The sequence below is a fragment of the Elaeis guineensis genome, chromosome 2 (genome assembly GCF_000442705.2).
Source record: "Elaeis guineensis isolate ETL-2024a chromosome 2, EG11, whole genome shotgun sequence".
Lineage (NCBI taxonomy): Eukaryota > Viridiplantae > Streptophyta > Magnoliopsida > Arecales > Arecaceae > Elaeis > Elaeis guineensis.
The window spans coordinates 110,177,828-110,199,471 of record NC_025994.2 but is presented as its reverse complement, the minus strand read 5'-3'; the positions used below and the strand labels follow the sequence as shown (position 1 = coordinate 110,199,471).

General features: G+C 38.6%; 3 protein-coding genes across 7 annotated transcripts; all 3 read left to right on the top strand.

Annotated features, from left to right (window-relative positions):
- The first annotated feature begins 4,139 nt into the window (after positions 1 to 4,139).
- Positions 4,140 to 7,608, top strand: LOC105048841 (uncharacterized). 3 transcript variants are annotated; one of them, XM_019854327.3, is made up of 2 exons: positions 4,140 to 4,395; positions 7,295 to 7,608. In XM_019854327.3, exon 2 carries the CDS (start codon positions 7,304 to 7,306, stop codon positions 7,508 to 7,510), a length of 207 nt encoding a protein of 68 aa, XP_019709886.1. In that variant the 5' UTR covers positions 4,140 to 4,395; positions 7,295 to 7,303; the 3' UTR covers positions 7,511 to 7,608. The 3 variants fall into 3 exon arrangements, with proteins under 3 accessions (XP_019709886.1, XP_073108771.1, XP_029121188.1); XM_073252670.1 differs by having other exon boundaries at positions 4,192 to 4,479; XM_029265355.2 differs by having other exon boundaries at positions 4,192 to 4,486.
- Positions 7,609 to 7,839: 231 nt separating this feature from the next.
- LOC140855801 (F-box/LRR-repeat protein At3g26922-like) lies at positions 7,840 to 10,441 on the top strand. 3 transcript variants are annotated; one of them, XM_073252669.1, is made up of 4 exons: positions 7,840 to 8,962; positions 9,056 to 9,351; positions 9,460 to 9,606; positions 9,689 to 10,441. In XM_073252669.1, the coding sequence occupies exons 1-4, from the start codon at positions 8,464 to 8,466 to the stop codon at positions 10,028 to 10,030; spliced, it is 1,284 nt and encodes a 427-aa protein (XP_073108770.1). In that variant the 5' UTR covers positions 7,840 to 8,463; the 3' UTR covers positions 10,031 to 10,441. The 3 variants fall into 3 exon arrangements, with proteins under 3 accessions (XP_073108770.1, XP_073108769.1, XP_073108768.1); XM_073252668.1 differs by having other exon boundaries at positions 7,840 to 9,351; positions 9,689 to 10,066; positions 10,155 to 10,441; XM_073252667.1 differs by having other exon boundaries at positions 7,840 to 9,351.
- Positions 10,442 to 16,165: 5,724 nt separating this feature from the next.
- Positions 16,166 to 18,277, top strand: LOC105048823 (F-box/FBD/LRR-repeat protein At1g13570). Its single transcript, XM_010928284.4, has 3 exons — positions 16,166 to 17,353; positions 17,466 to 17,606; positions 17,706 to 18,277. Exons 1-3 carry the CDS (start codon positions 16,415 to 16,417, stop codon positions 18,036 to 18,038), a joined length of 1,413 nt encoding a protein of 470 aa, XP_010926586.3. The 5' UTR covers positions 16,166 to 16,414; the 3' UTR covers positions 18,039 to 18,277.
- The last annotated feature ends 3,367 nt before the right edge of the window (positions 18,278 to 21,644 follow it).

Genomic DNA, 21,644 nt, shown 5'->3' with positions numbered 1-21,644 from the left:
AATGCATGGCACTATTGACTTTTTTATGCTGAAAGTGTTGTGGCACTTCAGTGTTGGTAAACATGGTCATTTACTTATTATTGAGGTGAACTCAAAGATGTGATTTGGATGACTCAATTTAGAAACTTAAGTGCTAATGTATGTGAAAGAAAAGGTTGTGGATGACCAGTGACTATGGTCATTATTCCAAACTAGGGGAAAGAGAGCCGTGGAATATGTCATTAATAAGGTAAGATGTCATGTTTGATGACTTAGAACCCGTGTTTGATGACTTAGAACCTAAATTACGGATGATAATGGCTAACATGTCTGCTGGATTATATTGGACAAGTGAATTCACCGGCTGGCAACTTGGGCTGTCTCATTGGATATTACCATGGAGTAGGTTCCTCTGATCAGTCATCAGTGATCCTGCCCGCTGTTTAGGCAAATATATGTAGCATGTGCCAATGAGTGCTCCTTTTCACATCAGGAAGATCAAAAAAGATCATGGTAATCAGATGCACATATATTTGTGATCAGATATGATTATGTCAAATATTTTGAGCTTTGCAGATTGATACAAACATTATCTAAGATAAAAGAATTCTGTTAAATAGTTGAGGACAAGTTCTGCTCAAGTAGGACAAGCACAAATAGCTTTTTGTTTATCTTTTACCTTTTTTTTTTTTAAAAAAAATTGTGAGAGAGAAAGGATGACCAACCTATATTATAACTAAGTCAGGATTCTTAGAAATGTGTCGTGCAAGATTTGAACCTGGAACCCAAAATCTAGAGCCTTTTAAGAAGTTAAAGACTAGCAGAAGACCACCCAGCGTGAGATAAAAAAGGGTCTTGAAAAGAAAGTTGTAGGTTAGGACAATTATGGACTTGGAAAGAGCAGGGATTGTCTTGTATGCATAATATCTGTAGGAAAATCATCTCTTTCGTTTAGATCTCATTGAACAATGTGTTACTTAATAAATAACACCATAGATGAACATGCATTATGAATGGTACAGTATGTGAAATTGGAAGTTTCCTCTAGTTCTGGTAATTCTGTTTCATGATTCCATTGTTTGAAAACTAACATGCATTTGATGTTGAACCAATGTTTTTGCACTTGTATCTATTGGGCTCCATGAAAGTTAAAATCTTGCAACCTGGAATTTACTATTAAATGAATTAGGCCAGGAAATCTCCTATGTGCCTCCAACTTCTCTTTTTTCCTTTTATTTTTTTTATTCCATGTTCTTCTTCCCTTTTACCTATCTAATCTAGTTACTTTTCAGCCCTTCTTGCCTGCTTGTTCATCTCTTTTTGCTCCAACATATCCTTTCTTCTCCCTTATCAAGGGGTCTCTTATTCATGCTTTTTTGTCAGATTACTCCATGTTTTCTTGGCTGATCTTGTTGGCATGGAACTTGTAGTATGTAAAAGGCATTCTATGTAATTATGTGGTGCCATTTTCTTCTTTTTCTTGGGCATGGGCTCTTGGACTTTCTTGCATATTGACTATAGGTCCTGATGAGATCTGTTGTTTCCTCAGTAGTTAATAATTCAAAGTAGGAACACATTGTGATGGTTTCTTATGTCTCTGATCTTGAAAATCTCTGCAGTTTCATTTCATTATCTTGTAGTTGTTTGCTATTACTGTGGATTTTTGCAGCAATGTCATACTTGAGTTATGAAACTAAGTCCTTCCGTTGCTGCTTCATGGCATTGCTTGGTTGATGCCAGAAGAATTAGCCAGAAACTAAGGCGTGGTATTGTCAAGCTGATGCTTGGACCTGAAGGGAAGGCCAACTTCAGTTGGATAATTAAGTGCCAAGTTAGGCAAAATCTTGGTGGAGGAATATGTTCCAAGGAGCACAAAGGGGAATGGGCAGCACTGTTGACTTTTCTATGCTGAAAGTGTTGTGGCATTTCTGTCTTGGTAAGTTCGGTCAATTGCTTATTGGTCAGGTGAATTCAAAGATGTGATTTGGATGACTCAATTTAGAAATGTAGGTGCTAATGTTTGTAAAAGAAAAGCTTGTGGATGACCAATGACTAGTGTCATTATTCCAAACTAGGGGAAAGAGAGTCGTGGATACGTCATCAGTAAGCTAAGATGTCATGTTTGATGACTTAGAACCAAGTTAGCTTGTCTGCCGGATTATATTGAACAAGTGAATTCATTGGGCTGCCACCTTGGGATGTCTCATTGGATATTACCACCGAGTAGGATACTCTGATCGGTCATCAGTGATCGTGCCCGGTGTTTAATTGTGGAGCTTCAGAGGTTTTAACCTTATTATAGTAGTGGATTGCCCCCGGTACCATGCGCATTGCACATCACAAGAGCATGATGCTGTCAAGTTTTGTCAGTTATTGCTCTCGCTTAGCATACATAGTGTTGAGGGGGTCCGACAGGATCTCCAGGCTCCCCGGTATTGGTTTGCTCTCTTATTCTTGTGCTGGAACGGGATCGCTCGGATCAGTGCCGGCTAATTTAATTTGGTTCGTATAGGGTTTACTTGGGGTTCCTGGGCTGGTAGTTGGTAGTAGCAGCAAAATTTTCTGGGGCAGGCAGGTTGGATGGATAAAGTTGAAATGGTGCTGGTGTTTGCTCGCGATGGCAAAGCTGAGTCCAGCGTGCATCCTACCGTGCCTCACTTTTAGTTAAAGATGGGTTTCTAGTGTGCGCTGGACTCCCAAAGCTCCCCCTGGCCAAAGGTTTTTTCCTCACATGCAGAGCATGTGCAGGAGGGGGCTGCAGTAGTTGGTAATGTGTTATTTTAATTTGAATCATGGCATCATGTGGAGAGCAGATGTTAAACTGTTTCTAAGCGACCGTCCGTCGATGGGAGAATAAATATTACGTGGACTAGCAAGTTATTCAGCTTAAAATATGATGACCTTAAAAAGAAATCCACTGTGTGGTTCGGTGTTGGCAATCTTAGGGGTGGAAATGAGAGTAGGTCCATCTGCTGAAACTGCTGCTTTTTTTTTTTCCTCTCTCCCATCTTTCACTTCCCCCGCCTCCGTAAGGCCTGATGATGCTTTCCTCGTGAACCGGAGCCTCGGCACCTCGCCCATATTTGTGAAAATAAATTATTAAAACATGTGTCCATGCAACCTTTTGATGAATTACTTTATCTCATAACTTACGCAGGACCTCTCGCTTGAACGAAAAAAAAAAAAAAAAGAGAGAGAGACTCTTTAGAGTACGGGATAGGTTAGTTGAGTAAGCCTTGTATAACAGGCTGAAGGTATTTTGGGAATATCTGGATGATCGGTTATAATATATGCCGGAGAGCAACGCTGCAGCTCTCTCCTCTATCCAACAGCTACTACAATTCCAAAGGTGACCATGCATTGTAGTAAAACGAATTAAACATATCAATTCAAATTAACACTTACAAAAGTTTGGTGCTACATACAGGTCTCTTAGTGCGGTAGTTGAATTGTTGGAGCTAGTTTAAACTCAACATATAAATTGTTAAATAAGTAGGTCCTTCTTGCAATTCGAACTAGTGCTTGGACTAGTTCAAAGTTCAAATGTGAGAAAAATGAATGATTAGAAATCACCCTCAACTGATCTTGATTTATTACTTCTAAGATTCATATGTCGAGTTCAAAATTTTGAACCAATTCGGGCATGTTGGAAGTTGGAAGAGTTCCAGCTTAATGTAATATTATTATGAAAAACCCTATAGGACGTGCATATTACAGAAGTCCGTTGTACACTTCCATAAATACTTTTCTTAGTAGAACTATCATTTAATTATTGAAGTATACGTTTATTATTAGTTGGGCTGCTGGACAGGTATACAATCTAAATCATCTATGTTTAAAAGTATCGCCTCTCTTGTCTCTCATTTTCCCACAGCCAATCCAATCAGGGCTATCAATGGGCCGGTTCATGACAGGCCTGGTCTAGGCCCGAAACAAACCCGAATTAGGGAGTTCAGTCGCCAACCCAGCCCGGTCGGGATCACGCCCAAGGGTCGCAGGCCGGCCCGAACTAGCTCATCTATGCAATACATTAGAGGGGAGTCCAGAGCTGTCCTTGTGCGCCACGTGTCGAGCTCAGGACTCTCCACGATGCGGTTTTTTTTTTTTCCCAAGCAGCGGCAGCGCCTTTTATTTTATTTTATTTTATTTTATTTGTTTCGAATCCTTCCCGAGCCCTCCTCCCCGCTGTTCTCGCCGCCTCGTCCCGCCGGTCTCCGCCGTCGCCTTCCTCCCCATCATCACCGGCGTCGGCCTTCCCCTTCAATCTCCCTCGGGTGTTTTCCTTCACACAGATCTCCGAAAAAGAGAGACGCCGACCTCCTCCCTTCTCTCCTCGCCGCCACCTCCCACCGGTCTCGGCCGTCGCCTTCCTCCCCATCGTCACCGGCGTTGGCCTTCCCCTCTGATCTCCCTCAGGTGCTTTTCTTCCCACAGATCTCCGAAAAAGAGAAACGAAAAGAAATAGAAGGGAAAGGGAAAAAACATTGATCAATCTATGCGGTAAAAGGTCTTGCCTTTTAATTTTTCCACCCTTCCATTGATTTTTTCTATGTTTTCCACTGGTTTTTCCATTCTGAAGAGTCTCAATCGGAATCACGGGGCCGAATAGGGAAGTTTAGACGATGGCTTGGGGTTTTTCCGGAGCTGAATCCAGAAAGTAGGATCGTTCCTGTTTCTAAGAATTTATCCGATTAGACAAGGGTAGGAGTGCAATATTGTCAGGATAGATAACATAACTTGTAATTAATTAAAGTTCTGACTTTCATCATACGCTATTATTCAAAAAAAATCGCATGATAGCACATAAAAAGCATAAATCAGACTCTCTCTCTCTCTCTCTCTCTCTCTCTCTCTCTCTCTCTATATATATATATATATAATTCTTATATATTATTATATATTATTATTATTATTATTATGATTATTACATTAAACTATCATAGTGGTAATGCTTCAATAAAAAGTTTAGTTTTTCACGGTACATGGAAGTTTAATAGTAGAGCTGATGAAATTTGTTTCATATCATGATGAAATTTATATAATGCAACATGCATATCGGAAATTTAATTTTTGAGAAATCTTTGTCGTCATCCTCATCATCATCATCATATATATGTATATGTCCAAAAATCTATTCTGATTTTCCTTTTGTGAAAAATAATGACAGTATATTTGCTACATCATGATGATGCAAGGTTCATTTCTGGTTGACGTGAACATTCGATCAGTGACCTTTAACCTTGTCAGTTTTCTGATTTGATGAATGGTTTAATTTTTAAGACATAAGTTGTTTGTAGTAGCCCGAAAAACACTATATTACCCAGTTATGCGATAGCAACAGAATTTCTTTATGCATGCTGAAATACTGCTCAGGCATCTATAAATGTTGAATGAGAAATTCCTCTTTTTTAGGTGAGTATTCCATTCAATGCATGCTCCGTAGTTTGTATCATAATTTAGAAGGAAAGGGCAAGGAAGAAGAGAAATGGATAAATTGGGGGAACCCATGCTTGTGATTTCTTATAATAGAGAAGTGGTTTTTGTCGTTCTTCTGAGTTTTCAGGTATCAGGGAGGTTGACATTGTTCAAGGCAGTAGAGATGAGCACCATGATGCTAGGTTGTCGCTAAGTTTTTTCTCTGTGAATGATCTCTCACATTGCCACCTATATGTTCCATTGATGCATTAGGTAGACTGTGTTATGCATATAACCTGTAAGCACTCAAAATATCACTTTGCCACTTTCATGTTGAGAGATTAGCATCATTGCATGTTGTACCTTGAAAAACATAATTTGAAGACAACGATAACCTAATTAAGTTTAGCCAAAATTAATATCTTTTTTTCCACATTATAAAGTATTGTTACTATTGAGAATAAGGAAGAAAGAGCGCTCACATCAGTCATTGTTCTGTAATGCCTCCTCTGTTCGTTTATCCTGACTTAAAACGTCATTAGAGATTCCAAGACAGTCGGTCGAAGAGGTTAAAGCATGGCCTTGAAAAAGCAATTAAATTTCAGATGGATTGTTTCTTGATATTAATGAACCATTTATATTATATAAGAAGAAGACACAGTGAAAATTTTATATGTACAGTATACCCAGAACTAAAGAATTGGAAATATGAATATATAAGCAGCACCCACCTCCACATAGTTCACAGAACAACAGCAAGAGAAGATGGATAGAAAAAAATGTTCGCTATCTCGATTCTATTTAATAATGATCCATCACACCACATTTGAAGAAACTTCATCTAATGTAAACCTCCAGATTCACATAAAGATAGGCCTGATAAAACTCACCTGTGGAGCGGTCAAGTGTTTGGGAGGTAGACTAATCAAATAAATAACTTGTTTTCACATATGGTTTACTAAAAGAAGGGGGATTATGTGGCAAATGTTGATATCTTGGTGTTGATTGGAGCAGTAGATGGGAAATGAAAATTGGGGAACTTAACACCTTGTTTGACTGCAATTTGATTTTCAGCACAATACACAATTAACTTCTTGGGTCCTTTTGCACAGTTAAGCTATAGTTTGCTTAGGCCTGTTTTGTATACAGTTATATCTCGTTTATACACAGGTTCACATGAGTTTGTAGATAGCCAAGGACTGCATAAAATGGCCGTCAAAATCAGGGAGCATAAGAATAATTTTCAGTCCACAGGGATGAAACATAAAATGGTCCATCCGGGGTGCAGATCCCAAATGCACCATAAAGTTTCTCTGTGGAGTTGAAATTAGCTAATGCTTGGACTACTCTCTGTTGCTTATACAATGTCAGCCTCGAGCATCTGGGGACACAAGTTGGAGGATTGTGAAAGAAATTTTCATTCTAGTTGGTTTCCAAAGAGGACTGAACCCATATAACAGTAACTGATGAAATTAATGCATTAAGTTGTATACTTTGAGAATACTTGGTTATACCTTCAAAAGTTACTCTGCATCCATGTTTCTTTTCCATTGCAAGAATGTACAGCAATAGTGTTTTCCCTCTGTTTAGCATCATCCAGATCGTGATTTTCTTTGTTTAATCTTATCGCAATTGCATATAGGCTATTTTGATATTTGCTGTAACTTTCACGTTCTATACCTACCAACTTAAATATAATGAAGTTCCTGAGTTGTAAATTAGACTAAAGTTTAGGTAGCCTGTTGTTAAAAGATCAAAAGGATACTCTCAGTAACGAGAGAACTCTATTTCAGATATATCATTTTAACCATATTAGTGCTGCAGAGGTGCCGGGAGAAATAGAAACTATTTATCTGACCAGGCCACTTATCGGTAAGCCTCTGTTTTACATGATTCTTAGGTGGAAGAAATGAAGAAAGGGTTGCACCCACAGATGCAGTGGATTTCCTATGTGACTCAGAGTGGGAGATTGATGCATGTTATGATGACCAAGATACATCATGTGGGTAAAGTCTATCATTTCAGAGCAAGGCGTCAGATGGCGCAGAGTCTAGGTGAGATTGCAAAGTTCAACCGCCGATATGGGCAAAAGAACGAGGAAAAAGGTGAAAAGTAACATTTTTAACCTACAGATGTAGAGTTCTTTGGAATGCCTTCCAACATTCTATGTAGACTTGTTATTGGCCCCAAGTTTTTGAAGCATCTGAATTAATATTTATCTTGTATGGTTGTTGCCAAGAATTCTTGCGTTGGTTTGACCTTTTTCACCTTGTTGGCTTAGATGATAAAAATGAATCACCTTCTTGTTAAAGTTGTTTCATAGAACAAACAGACAGTTGCATAGTTTTTGTTCATTCGCATCTTTTTTGATGAGACTTTGATGTATGCTGCCACTTTGATCGTCTGCGTAATTTCAGGTATCTATGTCAAATATAGATATTAGACCTTGTTTCCAGGTTCAATTTGACATGGATTTTTGCCTGCCTCATTTCATTTTGCCAGCACTTTGGATTTTGTGCAATAAAGCGAGCCTGCCTCATTTCATTTTGCCAGCACTTTGGATTTTGTGCAATGAAGCAAGCCTCATTTCTTTCCTGCCTCATTAAGGATTACAGGGCTCGGTAAAATCCCAGAGTGTAAAAAATACGGGTTGGGTAGGCCAACTGCTCTCATCAGAATATCATATGAAGGCTCTATCATCCGTCCATTATTCATTTGTTTTAAGTATATTTTTACGGTTTAGCAAAAAAGTAAGAATATTTTAACGCCGCGGAAGTTGCGGATCTTTTGTAGTCTTGGAGTCTATGATATTAATTTTAATATATTATTAATTAATATATTTTAATAAAAGATATATCCCGCACGCCGAGCAACATGCCTTGGGGACCTGGGTCGATAACGCCAGCCATCCAAGCTCCAGATGTCCACCTGTGAGAGTGCACTCCCGTGGGGCAAGGGAGATGGTTACGAGCAGCCCTTGTGGAGAGAAACTTCTTTCCCCAAACCGGAGGCCTACTATTTTATTTCCATATGGAACGTGAGGACTAGGTTTCCAGCGATCCGACTACCATGCCGGCGAAGAAGAGGCTTCGCCTATCGGCCTTGGAATCCGACGTGCCCTCCGGCCCGGATCTCATCGGCCTCCTTCCGGACTGCATCCTCACCCAGATCCTTTCCCTCCTCTCCCTCAAAGAATCCGCCCGAACCAGCGTCCTCTCCACCCGCTGGCGCCACCTCTGGACCCTCGTACCCCTCCGCCTCCTCGACGACGACTCCCTCCACTTCGAGCGATCTCCCTGTCGGAGCTCCCACGCGCCGCGTTCCCTTACCGACGAGGCGTCCTGGTGCGCCCGCTCCATCACCCAAATCCTCTCCTCCCACCCCGGACCCATCCATAGCTGCCGCCTTGTCCGCCGCTTCTCCGACCTCCCCACCGTCGACGGCTGGATCCAAGCCCTCACCCAAAGAGACATCCACCAATTCTTCGTATGCTTCTTCGGCGACCCGGAGCCCCATTTCTTGCCATCTTCCCTCCTTCGCTGCGAGTCCCTGCGAAAGCTGAATCTCGGTAACTGCCGCTTCCCAAGGTCTCGTCTCCCATCCCCAACTTTCCCCAACCTCCGAGATCTAACCCTGCGCCTTGCTTCCCTAACCAATGGAGACATCACCGACTTGCTGTCCAATTGCCGGGCCCTCCAGAGCTTAGCTTTGCTCGGGTGCACCGGCCTTTCCAGTATCACCATCCGTTCGCCGACTCTCCGTAGCCTGACGCTGAACAAAGCCAATTCGATCCTGAGGCTCGCCGTCGAAGAAGCCCCGAACCTTGAGCGCTTGATGGTTAGCGAAGCCACGATGCAGGATACAGCGATAGAGATTGTCAATGCCCCAAAGCTGCAATCTTTAGGCTGCCTTTGTATGAATCTTAGTAAATTCGAGTTCAGAAAGCCTCGTATCGAGGTACTCTTCTTGTTCCCAAACGCCCTTCTACGTGCATGTGTTGTTTGCGTTCTACGTAGAATTACACCTCCTCCCCCCCCCCCTTTGCATTCTTCTTTTATTTTGCAGGATGCCGGAAGGGTATTCGACTCGAGTACTCTGGTGCATAGTCTGAAAATTCTGGGCATTAGGGTGGATTTCAATGAAGAGTATCAGAGATCCAATGTGTCTCGCTTGCTCAAATGCTTTCCTTGCCTGGAAAGATTGGATGTTGAGGTGATTTCTTGAATGGATATTTGATGTTTGCTTGCATCTCCTAATGGTCATCCTAGCTGAGCTTTTCTTTTATTTACTGTAGGTTGTCGACATGGGCTGGACATATGCTCTTCAGGATTTGGATTATTGGGAGCGACAAGGTTCCTTCGATTGCATTGATCAACATTTAAGAAGTGTGACGCTGAAAGGTTTTTTAGGCCATGCAGCTGATCTGGGGTTCGTCAGGTTTCTTATTTCAAAAGCACGGGTGCTCGAGGTGATGACTCTTTATTGTCCGTCTGCTTCCAGGAAGACATGGGCAAAAGATAAGAGAAGCTATCTATGCCTTGATAATAGAGCTTCTTTTGATGCTCGAGTAATTATTGCGAGTGACTTTAATCTCCGTGATGGCTTTCAAACTTGGGATTCCTTATTAGATGAGTAGGAACTGACATTGGAACAGGATGCCAGGACCAGTCTGGTAAGTTTGTGTTTCATTCTCTTTTTGGTGAGGTCTACAAGGTTGCAAATTTCGCCAATATAATCTTTGCAACCATTCTGGCATTTAGATTAGCAATGTTTGGAGTTGAGTTTGACCGTGACTAGAAGACAAGAATAGCATGGACTAACATGAAGAAAAGGAACACTGAATGTTCTGAATGGTGCTGCAAATATTTGTTATTTTCTCCATCAAAATGGTTACTGAAATTTTGTTTTGGAAGCCTGATGTAATTTGTTTCTATTTAGTTTTTCATTTTGGTCGTGATTTTTAATGCAGCTTGTTCTATGAAACTTTTTTTTGGTAACAATTGGCTCTTATTAGATCAGATGGTTAATTATGATCCTGCTTTTTGTATGTGAGAATTATGATGCAGCCCAGATTCTAATTTTTGTAGTGTGTTTATGAGACCATAGAGTTCAGATGTTGATGGCATTGATTTGCTTACTTGCTTTTTCAACCAATTCCAATTAGTTGACTTAAATAAATTATCATTGTATGGGCAATATAAATTTGACATCTGGTTTTCGTAATTCGTTCCTGAACAATATGCAGTAAGAACTCAATTAAAGAGAGATTACTGCTTCCATATTGTCTGTCTGATTCACATTTCAGTTAGAAGCATCAGCTCTAAATCATTTTATTCAGTGTCAGCATATGATGATATGCATAAATTTACGCATTGGCTGAAGGAAGCTGTGGATTACCCTTGCTAATAGATTGTTCTAATTTGTCCTTGAGAATAAAGCCCTTTTTTATGCTCATAATTCATGAAAGACCAATATTGTCGATCCAGACTTCATTACTTGATGGTAGCAACCTGTTCCTGGATTAAGAATTCAAGATCTTTGAGGTAAATTGAGGTTGTGGTTGGTCGGGCTTGACTGTCATGTTTTACGGATGTAGACATTTTAATTATGCCTTTGAAAGGTGTATAGAAAGCTTGAAGATGTCTAGCTATAGAAATAGAATGGACGAGTGATGCAAAGATAATAATCCATCTCATACTTGGGAGGGTCCCAACATTCTTTTCACCATTACTGGTAATTCAGTTACGATTTGAAAATTTGTCGCAGATGCTTGAAAGAAATATTATTTAAAATTTATTACTTATGTATTTTTTACATCTTTGTGCATCTAGCTTTTTATGAAAGCATACTCCCTTTAGAGAAAGTTTGAAGATTGAGAGAGAGGAGGGGGGAGAATGTGAAGCCGATCAAGGTGGATGGAAGCTCAGGGACGTGTCATTAAGGAGGTGACAGAGGGCTGAGATGACCTCGTCTCCAACACCCATGCTCCACTTCTTGACCTTGGAATGGCTTTGAAGGTAGGATATTTTTATATATCCAGCTCTCTCTGTGAGCCTTTGCCTATCTGGTTGGAGAGAGAGAGAATCAACATTGTGGATTTGATAGTCCATGAATCAAAACCATTGTGTGTGGAGGTGGCAAAAATTGACTCAAGCCAAAAACCTACCTGACCCTAACCTATTTGGATTAGGTTTGGGTCATGGATCTTTTAGTGAGGGTCAGGTGTGGGGTTAGGTTTTCCAACCCAAAATTTTAAATGGGTTGGTGTGCAGGTCAAACTTTGACCACCTCCAATAATGAGGGCAGAGTTCTATCTGGGTCGAAATAATTTTAGTTGGAATGAGCAATGATCTTGTATATTTTTTTCTGTTTGGATGATTGGTGATTTTTTTTCCTGCTAGTTGCTTGGATCATTCTAGGATTAGCCAGTAAAAACTGTAAACATTGGATTGGATAGGCTACTTTAAGTTTATTATATATGGGCTCTTGCAAAGTCGATTAGTTTCGGATCAAATAGGTGGTTTGATGTCAGGTGATGTCAGGTATGGGTCAAGATTTCGTATGTTATTATCTTTATAGGAAAATTACAGTTCGATCCTCTCAAGTTTGATGATTCTCACGTACACATCTTCAATTTTAAAAATTTTCAAAGTGGTTGTTTAGATTTCTAAATCGTTTTAAAGGGGTCTGCGATTGATCTCCATTAATAGAGATGTGACACGTGATCGTTACATAATATTATAAAATTGTTCTAGGATGAAAATGCTCTTAGTATCTTCTTGTTTGGGGTGAAGTCCTTGACCTCTTTTTATGGAGCCTTGGAGGGAGATAAGAGAGGATGGGATGCAGCAGGGAGATAAAAGAAGATGAGGAGGGGACTGTGATGGAGGGGAGAGGAGGCGATGAGATCGATGCTGGCAGGAAAGAGGATGGAGAGGAGAAGCGGTAGATGGGATAGCGGCAAGGAGATCAAAAAGAATGGGGAGAGGGCTACGAACAGAATGGGAGGGGGTTCAGTGGAGGGAAGAGGCGAGTGGGATGGTGGCAAGGAGATAAGAGAGCATGGGGAGGGGGTTGTCGTAGAGGGGAGAGGAGGCGGGTGGGATGATAGCATGGAGATGAGAGAGGAAGGGGAGAGGAAGGGAGTGTCTCCATCTCCATCTTTACCACTATCAAATACAATCCAAATTACTAATAAACAAGTTTTGTGCCTCCATTTTTTTTAAATAAACTGATTTTAATTATTATAAAAATTGAAAAATTATAAGCATCCATGGCTTGTTCATAACATCGATAAACACCAAATAATTATCAAAAAGAAAGAAATAAAGTGGAGGATTGGAATAGTAGAAGTAGAGGTGATTGAATGAAGTTTCAAAGATACCAGAAGAGGATGAGGGCATTTTGATCTTTTGATAGACCAACGGCATTGGCTAGTTGGAGAAAGGGAGGATCATTTTGGAATGATTTAGAAATTTGAAGAGCTATTTTTGAAAGTTTTTGAAGATGAGGAAGTGTACTTATATCCAAAAAAAAAAAAAGATGAGGAAGTGTACAAGAATCATCCAAAGGTCAAACCAAACCATTGCCGCTCTCAATTGTGTGAGAGAGCATGCATAAAAGAACGCATACATTCTACGAAGGAAGTGTTGGATGAAAGCTAAAGCAACAATAGTTAGCCAAAAAAGAAAGAAAGGAAGGAACAGCCAAAATGTCAGGGCTGTGTAAAAGAAAGACCCGTGCTTAAGTAAAACTTAGAAATCTTATTCAAAAGATGACTAGGTAATGTGTTACAAACCATTGCTTCTTTTAAATTATCACGGTGAAGTTTGCTATATAATAAAGCAAAGGGTATGTAACCAAAAAGAGAAAAAATAGTAAAATTAGAGGCCAGCAAGTGCTTACTCATGGTATTAAGTTTGGTCCTCTGAGCGAGAGGCCTGCGGAACCAATTATCACGTGCAGTATACAAAAAATTTCTCAATATATACCGATTGCTTTATATAGCCATTACTTTCTACCATATATTTAATACTTGTAGGTTGATTTTTTTATTTAAAAATTTTATATAATAAAATATTTTTATATTTTAAAAAAATTATGATATTTTATTTTCATATTATGACATCTTATATTTATAATATATACATGATGTCATAATTTTTTTTAAAGAATAAGATATTTTTTTATTCAAAAATTTTTTTAAAAAAAATCGATCTGCAGACATTAAATACGCGTTGGAAGGTAGTTGGACAAAAATATCTCTCTCATATTATGATATCTTAGATCATATTATGATATTCTGGATTATATTACGTCACAGGACGCATAATTTTTTTTTAAAAATAAGAATATTTTAATGTATAAAATTTTTAAATAAAAAATTAATTTATAAATATTAAATATGTATTAAAAAAATAATAATTATGTGGATTAATCGGATGAAGCCATGCATTTCACATTGGATTTTTTACATTGTTTAGCATGTACAAAGAATTTCTCTGGATAGAAAATCTTCTTTAAAAGTGGTAGGACTGAGAGTCACTCTGTGTCAAATAATAATAATAATAATAAATTTTATTAATTTTTTTTATTAAAAAATAATAGTAAGAGGTTGTAAAGCAGCCAAATGGCATTTGAGTGAGACTTTTAAGTTATTATAACATTTAAAAAAAAAAAAAAAAAAAAAAGGAGGCTTTGCAAAAGACTGAATCCTATGTAGATCCACCAGGCTGGCATTCATTAATGTGGAAGATAAGCGTCAAAAGGTTATTCATGGAATCATGATATTCAAGTTTTCCCAAAAATTCTTTGTGATACTCCCGCAGAGTTTTGGTGAGTGCTATCATTTTAGAAACATACTTCAACGAGGGATTTGTATATACTTTTTTAGTGTACTCATGCGCCAACTAGTACAGCAAAAAGAATTGAGCTGTGGTTTAACCGAACTGCTGCAGTTTTAAGAAGATAGTCATTCCAGCCTCTAATAATATAAGTTGTAGATATTTTTTAATTTTGGAGTGAACCATCAAAATTCATTTGCATTGCACTAAGAGATGGGGGTAACCACCTAACAGAACATAAAAGAGATGTAAAAAATAATGATGTTGAGCTACCCCAGTACGATGGAGTAAGTAAAGATCAAAATGAAGGAACAGAAAGAGAGTAGCAGCATGGTTACTCTGTAAAAAATAATAAAATTGCCGAAACAGCTGCCCAATCAAAATAAACTGTTGTTCAAAAATCTTCTGATTTCGAGCTGACCATAAAAATCAAAGAATATAAAATATTACGACCTTAATCCAATTCTCTATCTGAGCACTATTGAGAACAGATAATAGAGCCGGCAAAGAATGGGCAAAGACATTATAACATGTAAATCTGGCCACCAGCATCTATAAGAAGGAAGCAAATGAACATGTAATAAATAAATGCTCAATGTCTCCAAGTTGATTAGTATAAAGATAATAATTAGCAGTAATTGGTGGAAGAATATTTTTTGTAGCTTGATAAGTTCTCGTGGGAATGCGTGACCATAAAAACTTTCATATAAAGAGTATTGGTAAAGTTAATTGGACCAAGTAATCTATAATCCCACCGGTTGAGAGATTTGAAGTCTTTGGCAGAGGGCTACTCTCATCCTATGACTCATTACCTAGAGGCTCTCTATTAATAAAATAAAGAACATATATTATCAATAAAATAAAAAAGTAACAAAGGACATATGGTCGACCTACGATTCATTACTGCCCGGCTTGATTCGAATTGATGAAGTGGCCAGTGTGGACCACAGTATAGGTCATTCTGCTGAGGTCCTTTGGAGCACCAAATAATCTGCCTAGCACAAATCGCAAAGCCAAGTAGAGAGAGGCCCATCGCCGATCCGTTATTCTCTGTTTAGTATAAAAGATGAATGAAGAAAAGGATAGATGAATTTTTCATTCATTCTCTCGTATGTTTGAAAAAATATGAAAGGATAGAAATAATTTCTTTTTTTGTATGGTATAGGAGGAATAAGAAGAATGATTGATGATATTTGTGTAATATTTTTATTAAATTATTTTTTGATAATAATATTATAATTATCAATTTATAACACTATCCTATCAAAAAAAATTTTATAACACTTATTTATAGTAAAGAAGTAAATAATATATAAATTTATAATCTTTATAATATATAATTATATAAAATTATATAAATATTTAATTAATACATAATTATATAAATTAATTATTAATAAATTAATTATATAAATAAATAATTAATTTATAATTTAATTTAAATAGTTAATTAATATTATATAAAATAAATAATTAAAAATAAATATAAATAGAAAAAATAATCTAATTATTTAATTATAAATATAAAAATTATATATTAAAATTAAAATAATGACTTATTAAATTTAATAGTATATGATTAATAATATTTATAAAAATATATATAAATAATATGAATAAAAAAATAAAATAGTATTATAATTTTATCAAAAAATAATAAAAATAATTTTATTAATATAAAAATTTATGCCCCATTTTTTTAATTTGAAAAAAATATAAATTGAAGGATGGAATGGATAAATAATCTCTTTTTTTCTATTTATTTATTTTATAAATTTTTTAATTAAATAATGAATGCTGATTACCATTCTTTCAAGTCTATCCATCCATCCCCTCGAAATGACAATCATATATAGGGTAGCACCGCAGAAAGATCCTGTGTACGTACCTGATAAAATATTTGATCACAACCGTTCGTCCTTTCGACGAAGATGCATCGCACGCGTCTAGCACTGGTCCAACACGAACCGAGCCCTGCCGCCGGCCTGCGTGCACCGCCTTCTTCCACCGCCACCTGTACCCAGACCCTGACACCCCTTTTCCTTTGTCCTTCCCCACAGGGATGTAAACTGTGAGTGCGATAGAGAGGTAGGTTCAAGAAGCCGAGAAACCCATGGCGCCGAATGGGAGTGGGAGACGAACCGTGGGTGCGATAGAGAAGTAGGTCCAAGAAACCCATGGCGCCGAACAGGAGGGAGAAGGGAAACACCGTCTCCGACTCCGACCCGCATTTCAGTGGCGGAGGAGTCGCTGCCGATGGCTTCGACCGATTCGGAACCCTCCCGGACTGCCTCCTCGTCTCCATCCTTTCCCTCCTCCCCATCGAAGACGCCGTCCGGACCAGCGTCCTCTCCACCCGGTGGCGCCGCCTCTGGACCCTCGCCCCCCTCCGCCTCCTCGACGACTCTGCCCTCCGTTCGGAGAAATTCCCCAACAAGAAGCTCTTGGCCTTCCGCGCGTTCCACGACGAGGAGCAATGGCGCACCCAGGAGGGTTGGCGGGTCCGCGCCATCGACGGCGTCCTCTCCGCGCACGCCGGCCCCATCCGGAGCTGCCGCCTCTCCCGCGTCTACTTCCACATCCCCCTCCTCGACGGCTGGATCCAAACCCTAAGCCAGAAGGGCGTTCAAGATCTCGCCATCCTCATCCCCATGGAGAAGCGCTTCTACCTCGTTCACCCTTCCCTCATCGCATGCCAATCCCTTCAGTCCTTAGAGCTGTGCTACTGTCGGATCTTGAAACCCACTCAGCCGCGCCCCAATCTTGTCAATCTCAGAGTTCTGAATCTGAAGCGGAGTCTCGTAACGGATGCCGCCATCAATGACTTGCTGTCCTGCTGCCCAGCCCTGCAGAGCCTAGCTCTCGTCCACTGTGCTGGCCTCCGGCGCATCCATCTCCGCTCCCCTACCCTCTGCATCATGATGCTGGATGATTACTCCTGGGAGGTCGAAGAGCTTTTCGTTGTCGATGCCCCAAATCTTGAGCACCTGATGCTAGGCAAGAACACGACAAGAAGGACGCACGTAAAAGTTCTCAATGCGCCCAAGCTGGAGCTGCTGGGTTTTCTTGATATGAGCATCAAGATGCTCCAGTTGGGCAGCACTACTTGTTTTGAGGTACTTTTCCTCGTATAGAACTGATTTGGATGCAATGTTACGGTAACTCATTTTCTTCTTCATACTAATTAACTTTTTTTATATTTTGCTTAATCTTCTTCCTATGTCACAGAAAAGCATGGTTACATTGAGTACTGTGGTGCATAGCCTGAAAAAGCTAGCCATTAGAGTGGATTTTAATGACGATCTTCAGGCGGATATAGTATTTGACTTGCTCAGATGCTTCCCTTGCCTGGAAACATTGGATGTCTTGGTAATTTTGATGTTTGTGATATTTGGTGTCTTTGGATTTTTTCTGTTGATAACTGATACTTCGGGCTCTCCCTTTTGAAATCCTTTTGTTTGGCTGTAGATTGCGGACATGGATGACGATGACGAGCCAGATGTGGAGTATTGGAAGCAGCAAGTTTCCCTTGATTGTCTTGATCATCATCTGAAAAGTGTGACACTGAAGGGTTTTTTAGGACAGAGGACTGATTCGGGGTTTGTTAACTTTCTTATTGCAAAAGCACGAGTGCTTAAGGTGATGACTCTTATTTCTGTGCATGCTTGGAAAGAGGGATGGGTAGAAACCGTACAGCAAGGCCTGTGCCTTCAGAATAAAGCTTCTATAGATGCTACAGTAGTTTTCATGAAAGAAAAGCATGAGATTAATCAATTTCAACCTTGGAGTTCACTATTTTGAACAGTAGCACCACTGTTTCGAACAAGATTTCGAGATCTTTGAAATCAGTTGGGCATTTGGTTTTCCTTTCGGGTGGGGAACAGCTTGCTACTTTGCCTACCATAAATTTGGCAGCCATTCTGCCCCGAGAGGTAGAGAGCTTTAAGTTTGGTTTGACTTAGTGTACGATGGCTTCTCCATCAATGTTGTTAAGATATTTGTTATTAGAAAGCTCTATGGAAGTTATTTTCATTGTTCTATTCTGGAAATCATAATTTTACTGTTGTTCTTCATATGAACCTTTTCATTTAGGTTATCACATCCTCCTAGAAAATGGAACAAACTTTGCATCTGATTTTCATATTTAAAATTTAGGAGGTGCCCACATTTGCCAGCTTCGGATTTTTACTATTGTTTATGAGATTGTGAACTTACATGTTAGTGGACAATTTGCTTCTTCAGTGGCTCAGCATGAGGGAATAGAATTACAAATGATGGATGTCTTTTGTCCATATAAAACATGTTCACTGGTTCTCATGGAATATTACATGCAGGAACTGTATTTAAAGGAAATTGCTGCTTTCTTTGTTGTTGGCTGATTTAAATTTCAAACGGGACATTAGCCACTTCTAATTTACTGTGTTCCTATCGCCTACTTGTGGCTTAATAGTAACATCTGGATGTGACTCTCATGTGGCACTTTTCTATTCACCATGATGATGCAATCAATCTACCTTTTTAAGATCATTGAAGAGCAAAAAAGGACTACATCTAGAAGGTCATATTTCAGCCACATTTTGGATGCAGAATTGTTACTGTTCGTGGAAATATAGAAAAAGTGTAGCTTATTGTGGAAAGTTGATTTTATTGACCACTAAGTAATCAGGGGATATACGATGCCCGCTACTTGCATGAAAAAATATTCATGCCTCCCATTGTTCTTCACCATCACAAACTACTTGACTTTACATAAGTTATTAATTTGTTGGATGTCTAGTGTAGTGCTACTTCAGTTGAATCCAACATACTGCTTTGTCTACTTCTGGGTTTCTTGCTGTTTGTTTATGCTAAATAAGGCGATTTATGAATGTCTCTACTTTGCTTTCATGTGCTCATGTAATCGTACATCCATTGGCTGTCCTGTCACTCTTTGCTTATGCAATAGATAAAAGGAGCTTTTCATCAAAAAAGAGAAGCAGTCATAAATATTGCCAACCTTCAGGACGAATCTTTAATTATTTTTTGCTCATGGTAGTGTATTTTTTAGTTTTGTTGCATCTAAATTGCTGATTCAGTTGATAATGTTGCATCTAAATTGCTGATTCAGTTGATAATCTTTTATTCATAATGATTGTGATGGATGAACTTGCCATCAATGTTCAAGAACAGGTCTTTACCTTTTGATGCATGCATATTTTGCTGTGTTAGCTTGTCTAAGATTGTGAATTTTTTTATTGAAGGCTAAGAAAATCTTTCTTGGAACACTTAAAGCTTTTTTTAACCTAAACAAGTAAAATGCCAGGCAACTCTAATAGTATGGAGATGAGACTCGGTAAGAGTTAGTTGTTAGCTTTGTTATGCAATTTCTGCACAATCCGCGTTGTTGTGGATGTTTTTCCGGTTTTCTTTCCTTTATTCCCTTTGTATGTGAATGCTGGGAAACAATCACAAAGAGAAAGCTCTGTATGTTTGATTTTCACATTACAAGCGTTTGCATGATTATGATGGCATAATTAGCAGTTGGAGATATGATGCATTATTGGGAACCATTGATTTTTAAGTTTTTGGGTCTATATGTTGTAAAACGCATTCAGTGATTAACTCTGCTAACTCTTTTTTTTTTTTAAGAAAAAGATTTTTTTTTGTCTATCATTATCTTGTTCGCATTCAAGTTTGCTGATTCAAAATGTATGAAATTACTGCTTGATTATTCCCTAGCTTTAATGTAAACCATGCCACCCCCATCCCACCCCCCAACACAACATGCGCGCCAACAAAACACGGCAGCACCCCACACCACAACCCCCCCCTCCTCTATATCCCCAACCAACCACCCCAAAAAATAAAAAAATTATATATATATATATATATATATATATATATATATATATATATATATATGTAAAGTAAAAAAAAAAGTCAGTAGTTTCTGGAAGTCTTGAAGTTTGCAATATATTATCAAGGAAATCAACTACAGAAGGTTTTTAGATGCTTGGTTAGCTTGGTACCAGATTTCAAAATTATTGGAACTATCTAATAATCTGACGTCATGTGCTGTAAGTTGTGTTCGCGAATGAGCGACTTTCAAACTTAGAGGTCACTATTTGGTCTCTAGAAATTAGCAAGCTCTTTTAGTACCAGCATTTCAGATTTTCTCTAGTGAATATGTGGTTTGCAGTCCCTTCTGGGTAGGATCAGGCTTGCTAGAGGGGACCTTTTTTTTTGTTTTTTTCCTTTTAGAACCCTGTACAATGCTTGTTATTTGCTTTTGTAATTATCTGGTAGAAGCCTGCATGCAAGTTTCTTTCTAGTTCTTATTTTGGAATCTATGACTTACTCATCCATGACAGCTAAGTGTGTGAAACTTTTCATCAAAGCAGCTGTCTTTTACTGTAAAAGATATTGAATTGTGTTTATGGTGTACCTTTTGGAGGTACTAAGGTGTCCGCAATTTTCTAGCTTTTGTGGTTGTCTTTGACATCATGAAGAGCAGATTTTGATAGTTCTGATTTCGTCTACTCTAAGTGGTTAGGTCTCTGGATATAATTTTATGAACAATCCATCAATTTTATCTATGAGCATCACAAATATGAAGAGCATGCTAAATCTGTTTTAATTGTTTTCTTCACAATAAATTGGTTGCCCTCATTGTTTCTTTGACCCCCCAAATTTCTGTGGTACGCTGTAAGCATAATTCAAAAAGATGAGAGTGTAGATGCTCTATGCAAACCAACATTGTGTTTGGCTAGGAAGCATGAATATGCGTATATGATCTGGGATATGACACGTTGTGGACATGTTGATTTAACAAATCCTGACTCCCAGGATACTACTACTACGGCGGCGATGATGATGATGATGTGCTTGAAAAACATCCAACGAACATGATTAGCTTATCATAGAACATTATATGACAATATTCAACTCCACAAATTGTAAGATACGTCAAAATAGCATGATTCATACTATGGGCTCGTAACATATGAGCATAACCCATTTATGATACACGATCATGTCCATCATTAAAATGATAGCATTAGTTAGAAACGGCAGTAGACAGCAAACATGTATAATATAGTGGAGCAAACATTCTATACTCTATTATAGAAAGATGCAGCCAAGGAAAAATATAATAAGAAGAGGGTAGCAAAATTCTAGAATCCAGCGGAAAAACCTAAGCAATTAACAAGATGACCCGACAAATTCAAATAATTGATTGTTATAAATTACTGGACCTATATGCAAATTTGCGTTCAGAACCTTCTCGGATTGGGCCCGATAGCCTAGTGCTACATCCAGAGGTATCCTGCAAGTATCCCTGGGAGTACCAAGTAGCATCCATGCGTATTCAAGAAGTATCCTAGCTCGGAATAAAAAATAAAATAATGAGAATACTTATTTCCCTTA

Bases quoted from the DNA above. Each gene is read 5' to 3' on its own strand.
- LOC105048841 (XM_019854327.3), top strand. From the start codon at position 7,304: ATGAAGAAAGGGTTGCACCCACAGATGCAGTGGATTTCCTATGTGACT.
- LOC140855801 (XM_073252668.1), top strand. From the start codon at position 8,464: ATGCCGGCGAAGAAGAGGCTTCGCCTATCGGCCTTGGAATCCGACGTG. The intron at 9,352-9,459 runs GTACTCTTCTTG...TTTATTTTGCAG, and splicing joins TCAGAAAGCCTCGTATCGAG to GATGCCGGAAGGGTATTCGA. The intron at 9,607-9,688 runs GTGATTTCTTGA...TATTTACTGTAG, and splicing joins TGGAAAGATTGGATGTTGAG to GTTGTCGACATGGGCTGGAC.
- LOC105048823 (XM_010928284.4), top strand. From the start codon at position 16,415: ATGGCGCCGAACAGGAGGGAGAAGGGAAACACCGTCTCCGACTCCGAC. The intron at 17,354-17,465 runs GTACTTTTCCTC...CCTATGTCACAG, and splicing joins GCAGCACTACTTGTTTTGAG to AAAAGCATGGTTACATTGAG. The intron at 17,607-17,705 runs GTAATTTTGATG...GTTTGGCTGTAG, and splicing joins TGGAAACATTGGATGTCTTG to ATTGCGGACATGGATGACGA.